At 55.2% G+C, this 7,447-nt stretch overlaps 1 protein-coding gene across 2 annotated transcripts in view; it reads right to left on the bottom strand.

The window, feature by feature from the left end:
• Positions 1 to 7,447, bottom strand: part of DOCK6 (dedicator of cytokinesis 6) — a 34,563-nt gene that overhangs the window by 5,716 nt on the left and 21,400 nt on the right. For both annotated transcript variants that reach the window (XR_003003374.1, XM_024745798.1), the window contains exons 25-38: positions 7,192 to 7,305; positions 6,828 to 6,998; positions 6,339 to 6,478; positions 6,082 to 6,251; positions 3,774 to 3,934; positions 3,318 to 3,500; positions 3,082 to 3,208; positions 2,693 to 2,777; positions 2,436 to 2,532; positions 2,167 to 2,301; positions 1,463 to 1,615; positions 1,123 to 1,281; positions 907 to 1,007; positions 34 to 226 (exon numbers count right to left, since the gene is read on the bottom strand). Coding sequence is in view for 1 of the 2 variants with exons in the window: in XM_024745798.1 (XP_024601566.1) it covers positions 34 to 226; positions 907 to 1,007; positions 1,123 to 1,281; positions 1,463 to 1,615; positions 2,167 to 2,301; positions 2,436 to 2,532; positions 2,693 to 2,777; positions 3,082 to 3,208; positions 3,318 to 3,500; positions 3,774 to 3,934; positions 6,082 to 6,251; positions 6,339 to 6,478; positions 6,828 to 6,998; positions 7,192 to 7,305 (1,989 nt within the window). In the remaining variant the exon portion in view is untranslated. The remainder of the gene's footprint in view (positions 1 to 33; positions 227 to 906; positions 1,008 to 1,122; positions 1,282 to 1,462; positions 1,616 to 2,166; positions 2,302 to 2,435; positions 2,533 to 2,692; positions 2,778 to 3,081; positions 3,209 to 3,317; positions 3,501 to 3,773; positions 3,935 to 6,081; positions 6,252 to 6,338; positions 6,479 to 6,827; positions 6,999 to 7,191; positions 7,306 to 7,447) is intronic.

The raw sequence follows: 7,447 nt of genomic DNA, 5'->3' as shown, positions 1-7,447 counted from the left end.
CCCACCCCCCATCACCCCATCCCTGCCGCTCACCTGGAAGGAAACACAGCCCACAGGCAGGTGGCGGCTGTCCTCCAGCAGAGCGAGGTACTCGGCCACCAGGGCGGCCGCGTGAACCATGCACTGCGCAGCCTCCGCGTGGTTGCCCAGCTCCGCGTGCTTCCCCGCCATGTTCTGCAGCCATGTCAGCCGCAGGTCCGGGGAGCCCTGGTAGCCCCGGGCAATCCTAGAACCCAGGTGAGGGGGGATGTGAGGAGGATGGAGACTCACCTTGCCCCCCTGCTCACCCCTCACTTGTCCATCCCCTTCACCTGTGACCCCACCCATCTGCCCCAGCCAATCTCCTCACCTTTACCCCATTCACCTGTCTCCTAACTTATCCCACTCCTTACCTGTCCATCTCTTCATTACCCCCACAAGTGTCACTCTGGGTCTGCCCAGGCCCATCCCTTCTGTATGCCCCCTGCCTTCCCTGTCTCCATCACCCGGGCCCCCATCTCCCACTCCCCAGTTTCTTACTAAATACCCTTCACTCTCCTCCAAATCACTTGTTCCCCTAATCTGTCACCCCTTCATGGGTTAGCACCTCACCTGTCTCTCCCACCTGTCCCCCTCACCTATTCTTGTGCTCCTCTGTCATCCTCATCTGTTTGTTCATCTGGCACCATTTTTACTTGCTCATTTACCTGCCCTCACCTGTCTGCTCACCTGGCCCCTCACCTGTCTGCCCTCTCACTTGGTCATCTTCACGTGTCTCCTCTCCTGGTCCCTCTTCACTTGTCCATCCTTACTTGTCTCTCTTATTACCTGTACGCTCACCTGCTCCCTCCCCACCTGTCCCTCTCACCACCTCCTCTCCCCTCACCTGTCTGTGAATGGCTGAAGGTTCCAACCGGCCCTCCTCACCTGTACATGAGGTCAATGAGCATTTCCGGGTCTTCCTGATGCTCCTTCATCTTCACCGTGTCAGTCAGGATCATGTGCAAGTTGAACATCAGGTCCTGGACCTGGAGCGGGGGAATGGCCAAGAGTGACGGAGCCGAGGTGGTGGGGTCAGGGGTCAAGCATGGCAGGGCAAAGACCCTGGCTGCGGAAGGTGGGGCGGGGGTCCGGCGGGGTCACCTGCTCAGCAAAGGTGCTGTCCCGCAGCCCCACATCCTCCTCGGCATAGGTGAGGATGGTCTTGAGTGAACGTCGCAGGTGCTCTTCGCTGAAGTTCTGCGTCGTCCCCACCAGGGACGAAAGCGACATGGTCACTTGCATCTTCACGCGGGCAAAGTTCTGGGTGGGCCGGGGAGGAAGAGCATGCCTGACTGCGGACCTCGGACCCTCACACCAGAGCCTGCTCGACCCACTGACTTCACCCCTCTCCCCTCCTGCCGTGCGTCTACCACGTCAAGACCCCTAGTCGGCCGCCCTCCCCAGAGCCGTAGATCACTCCCATCGCCACACCCCCACTTACGTTGCCAATCTCGAAATTCTGGCGCATGAGGAGGTAGAGGGAGGCGCTGGCGTGCGTACGGATGGCGCTGATGCGGCTGCCGCAGTGCCGCAGGAGCCTCAAGCAGAGGTCAGCACACAGCTCTGTGTCCTCCTCAAACAGCAGCTCTGGGAACTGGCCCCCAGGGCGGGACAGACACCAGTGAGCCCCTCCCCGTTCTGGCTCAGAAGGTCGCCGATGGGGACATGGGCAGAAGCGTCGGTCTGTGTTCTGCCTTCTCTGGCCAAGCCCAGCAGGTTTTGGTGTCAGAGCTGGGTTTAAGCCCTTACTGTGTGACTCCGGGTGAGTAACTCTGCCACTCTGATCCTCAGTTCCCTCCTCTGCAAACTGTAGCTAAGGAGTGTCTGCCTGCCTCATGGAGCTGCTGAGCACACAACAGTTGCTCAATGAATGGGTTGTGACTGTTACTCTTTTTTTCCTTTTTTTTTTTTTGCGGTACGTGGGCCTCTCACTGTTGTGGTCTCTCCCGTTGCGGAGCACAGGCTCCGGACGCGCAGGCTCAGCGGCCATGGCTCACGGGCCCAGCCGCTCCGCGGCATGTGGGATCTTCTTGGACTGGGGCATGAACCCGTGTCCCCTGCATCGGCAGGCAGACTCTCAACCACTGCGCCACCAGGGAAGCCCAATTGTTACTCTTAAGAAGCGTGGCTGTCAGAGGTACTCACCTTGGATACCAGGGCCCGCTGTGTGGCCAGGCCGTGCTGCAAGAAGAGGGCACTCTGGGCACTGCCCAGACTGTACAACACAACCTTCAGTACCGCGCCCAAGATACTCTCCCGGGCCTCTGACAGCATCACCGTCTGGGGGGCCAGAAATCCAGCTGTTAGAGACTGGGGTGGTTATGGAGTCAGGGAAGGAGAGGGATTCTGGAGTCAGAGATCACAAGGCCCTGTGGTGGGGACAGAGGTGAGGGAGGTGCTGGATCAAGCCCTACCTGCACGATGATCTCCAGTGTATCCAGAACCACCAGGCTTGCCTCGGTTGCCAGGTTCCCGTCCACCAAGGCCTCGTGTTCCATTTCATCCTTGGTCCTGGAGGGGACAGGAGGGATTGAGGGGGCCTCTCAGGGCCAGACTTCACCCCACGGCTGAGGTCTTTCCCCTCCCTCGGCTGCCCTGGGCGGGGGGGGGGGGGCACCAGTTCTCTGGACATTGGTCTAACCCCAGCAAACTACTTCCTGCCCACACCCACTTGTCCACACGGTCCGAGGTTTGTCTCCAGTGTGTGACGCTCTTCCGCCAGCGTACATTCTCCTGGTTCCCAAATGGGCTCCTCTCTGAGACACACAGGTCCATGTTCACAGATGTGCAAAAACAGAAAGACACACGTGACCATGAGAATGGATCCCACACACATGGGATCCCTGTGAGGACACTGGGTGATGTGGATGCTTGCGGAGCGGATGCAGTTAGACGTGAACAGGGAACATAGACACCCACGTGTACGGGGATAATGCGTCGACTTCTTTCTGGGAGAAGTAAGCCAAACAGAGGCAGAGATGGTCCCCGCCTTGGGGCCCCTGGTACAAAGGCTGGGAGGCACCGGGTAAGGGACGTGCATGGGGTACATCTCCCTCTCACCACGGCTCCGTCGCACCATCTCCTGTCGGGCTCCGATGGTGCCCAAGATAGCTTCCTCCAGCCGGGCCTTCATGTCCAGTGATTTCTTGAACGTGAGACTGTTGATACGTTCAAAGGCCTTTTTCCCCTGCAAGAACAGAGAATAAGTTCGAGGTTGACTCTGCTCTTTTCTGTGGGTTAACCTGGTCCTGCTTCTTCTGCCTCCTATACCCCAGTCCCCTGCCCACCCCTCGAACCTTGTATTCAAAGGCAGCCAGACAGAGGTACAGCAAGTCCAAGAGACGACCCAGCTGAGGGAGGGCCAGGTCCGCAGCCCAGCGCTGCAGCAGGGCTGGCTCAGCATTCTTCAAGACCCACAGCACACACACCAGCAAGGTCCGGCTAGACTCGGCAGAGAGGGCACAGCCTGAGCGAGCAGCCTGGGGACAGAGAGGGGACAGGGCACTCAGAAGGGAGAGAGGGGACTTTCATTTTTCTCCATATTAAGATGAGAACTGGCCAATTGATACTTCATTGCATAAATTTCATTACCAGGTTATTGGACACACAATGTCCAAAATACAATTAAAAAAAATCACAAGACATGTGAAGAGGCAGGAAGATGTGATTGATAAGGGAGAAAAGACATTAGACGCAGGCACAAAAACAATCAAATGTTGGATGGGGTCTCTGGGGACAAGGCTGGTACTCACTGTCGCTGGGCCCTGGGAGATGCTGGCCCGGGAGCCAGGGGCCAGGGGGCCACCAGCGATGGCCATGGCCACTGAGGGGTTGATGGTGCCTCCCATGTCCCCTTCCCCTTCTGTGTCTGAGTCGAGCATAGAGGCCAGTCTTGACCGCTGACCTGGACCCTCTGGGGCGAGAAAAGAATGAGACCGTGGTTAAGTGCTGTCTCTGTCTCAAATTTCAGCTCACAGGTCACCTCCTCAGGGAAGCCTTCCCTGATTCCACCCCCCAGACCAGGGTGGAGTCTCTAGTTATTGACTCCCAGAGCTCACTTATTGTACTTGTAATTAGATACATGCATCATGCAACTGTTTCTAAGATCCACAAAGGCCTGGACTATATCTGCTCTGGCCACTCTTAGAACGTGGCCTGGTGCACCGGAGCAGTCGTTGTAGAGATGACGATGATGATGATGATGGCAATGGTGACGACCACAGTAATAAATGCTGCTGCTATTATTACAGCACCAACTGGCGCTTACATAGCATTTCCTGTGTCAGGTACTGTTCTAAGCCCTTTAACAATATTAACTCTTACTCTTCAAAACAACCCTATGACATAAGTCCTTTTATCACCCTTACTCTGTGGAAGAAGAAACTGAGGCACAGAGAGGTTAAGTTACTTTCCTGGGGTCACACAGTAGGTAAATGGTAGAGCTAGGATTTTAATCTAAACAGTCTGGTTCCAAAATCTCTGATCTTGGACTTCCCCGGTGGCACAGTAGTTAAGAATCCACCTGCCAATGCAGGGGACACAGGTTCAGTCCCTGGTCCAGGAAGATTCCAACATGCCGCGGAGCCACTAAGCCCGTACGCCACAACTACTGAGCCTGTGCTCTAGAGCCCACATGCCATAACTACTGAAGCCTACACGCCTAAAGCCTGTGCTCCGCAACAAGAGAAGCCACTGCAATAAGAAGCCCGTGCACCGCAACGAAGAGTGGCCCCCGCTCACCGCAACTACAGAAAGCCCGTGCACAGCAACGAAGACACAACACAGCCAAAAAAAAAAAGAAAAAAAAAAATCTCTGATTTTAAAAGAGTACTCTCTCCACTCCCCCCTCCCAAAAAAACAGTCTCATCAGAGAGAGAGAGTTGCTGCCAAGAAATACAGAACAGGTTTCACTCCAGAGAGTCTTGAAATAAAAGGTCAAAGTCAACTGAGTTTTACTAAAGCTCCAGCCCAGTTTAACCTAGCTGAATTCCTGACTGGAATGAGGTGATCAGCCCCTTATCCTAGCTGCCTAAGAGAGAGAAAGGGGAATGCTCACTGGGAAAAGATGACATTGCTTCAGTCCTGATGTTCCTTTTACATGCAATGTCCAAAATACAATACAAAATCAGAAGATGTGAAGAGGCAGGAAAAGGTGACTGATAAGGGAGAGAAGACAATAGAAGCAGGCACAGAAATGATCAAATGTTGAAGTGAGCAAAACTTTAAAATAAAAAAGATGCACAAACATGGGTTAAAAAAATGGAGAATTTCAGCAGAGAACTAGAATCTGCAACAACAATAAAATCAAAATTTACAACTGGAAAATATAAAATTTGAAATTCAGAACTCAATGGAGGGGATTAATAGAAGACCAGACACAGCAGAAGACAGAAGTAGTGAGCTCAAACACATGTGAATAGAAAGTTTCCCAACTCAAGCACAGGGAGCAAACAGAATGAAAACCAGAACAGAGCACAGCAGACACTTGTAACATGATCATAAAGGTCTAACATACGTGTAGTTGGAGTCTCAGGAGGAGAGGAGAGAGAAAACGAGGCAGAAAAAAAAATTCAAGAGATAACAACTGAGAGTTTCCCCCGAATGACGAAGGGGACCAACCCACCAATCCCAGGTCTGTGTTTCCAACCACTGAACACACTTGTCCATCAGTGGTGCCAATCAAAGTGCATATAAATGAATGAACACAGGGCTCCAACTGATGTTCCCCACCTTTCCCTCCTCACACCTCTTTCTAGAAGATAATTCATCTCCCATTTATCGCACGCTGACAATATCCCAGTACTACACGTCCTCAGATTTTCACATAATCCTAGGAAGTAGTTGGTGCTACCACTGTCTCCATTTTACAGGTGATAAATCTGAGGCTCAGAGAGGTTAATGGCTTTCTTGGGGCCCCACAGCAGGACTTGAACCCACTCCTCTGATCCTAACACCCATGTTTTTACTCCTAACATGCTCGCCCACCTTTCCCGATCTGAGCCTTGTGGGATCAATCAGGCCCCCAGATTGTGGGACCCCACCCCTCCTTGCCCTGCTGACCAGCAAAGTCATGCAGCCGTGGCAGTGTGTCCCGCGCCAGTGACAGCAGTGGCAGGTATAGCTCGGCCACCCGGGCCTTCACAGTGGCCTCGGCGTAGCGGGGGTCAGCATCATGGCCACAGAGCAGGCTGTGGACAGCACTGATGGCCTTCTTGTGCAGCAGGGACGCCCTGTGGGGTAGTGAGGAGCTCAGGACAGAGTGGGTGTGGCTCCTGGACCTTCCTCCCGCCCCACGGCCAGGCAGGGCCTGTGCTTACCCCTCGGCCTCAGGTTCCAGGGCCAGGGCCAGTTCCGTCAGCAGGAGCCCAGCCAGGAAGTGCTGCTGCCGGAACGAGCCACTCAGCTCGAACATGCTGATCACCTTGGGGTCTGGGGCCTGGCTGGAAAACGTGGAGCTCTGGAGAGGGGGACAAAGCAAGGGACCAGGGGCCAAGGGTCAGAGGTGAGAGGTTAGGGTTAACTCATCTGTGAGATGACAGGGCACAGGGTCCAAAGTCAGAGATTTGAGAAATGGCAGATGGAACGCCAGTCTGGGAGTTAGGATTTAGGGGTGAGAAATCAGAAGCTGGTCCTCCCAGGAAACTGCTGAGAATGCAGGGTCAGAGGTGAAGGGTCAGAGGTAAGGGGTCAGTCCCCTGGGCAGTGGCCTATTGCAAAATGGACAGAGATGAGGGAACCACACAAGAAGGGCTGAAAGGTAAGAGGTCATAGGTAAAGAAGAGGAAGCAGATGTGAGGCCAGCCCACCTGCGAGGTGGTGGAAGATACGGAGGGCGAGGGTGAGGCCGGGGGCGACAGGGGGCAGCAAGGGAGGTTGAGGGTCACGTAGTGCTCATGGCCGCATAGGATGCGGGTGAAGTCCATGCGCAGGGTCAGCAGCACCGCCGGGTTGGGAGCCGACTGCAGCCGTGTGGCCACCTGCGGGGGAGGGTTCAGCGGGTGACACTATACTGCTCTGCCCACCAATCCACACCACCCCCTGCCATATCCCCGCAGGTGTGCTGTCCCCTCCAAGTCCCCCACAGGTATGCCGTCCCCACCACATCCCCGCAGGTGTGTTGTTCCCACCACGTCTCTGCAGGTGTGCCATTCCCACCACGCCCACCCCTACCTGCTTGTAGTGAGCCCGGACCAGGCTGAAGACAAAGCCGCGGTCCACCAGGGACAGCAGATCACTGAGGAAGAAGGCCAGGCTGGCGTTGAGGTGCTCGGCCAGCTCCACGTCCTGGGGGAACAGGGCCTGTCAGCCCATGCCCACCCACCCCATCAAGCCTCCATCCCTGCCCTTGGCCTGGCTCTCGTCAAGGCCACCAGTGACCCCTAAGAGCCGTGTCACTGCCCGAAACCCTTGGGTCTCCTCGACACGC

Source organism: Neophocaena asiaeorientalis, unplaced genomic scaffold (genome assembly GCF_003031525.2).
Source record: "Neophocaena asiaeorientalis asiaeorientalis breed wild unplaced genomic scaffold, Neophocaena_asiaeorientalis_V1.1 scaffold357, whole genome shotgun sequence".
Taxonomy (NCBI): domain Eukaryota; kingdom Metazoa; phylum Chordata; class Mammalia; order Artiodactyla; family Phocoenidae; genus Neophocaena; species Neophocaena asiaeorientalis.
The sequence above is the reverse complement of the archived record's forward strand: the minus strand, read 5'-3'. Positions and strand labels throughout refer to the sequence as shown.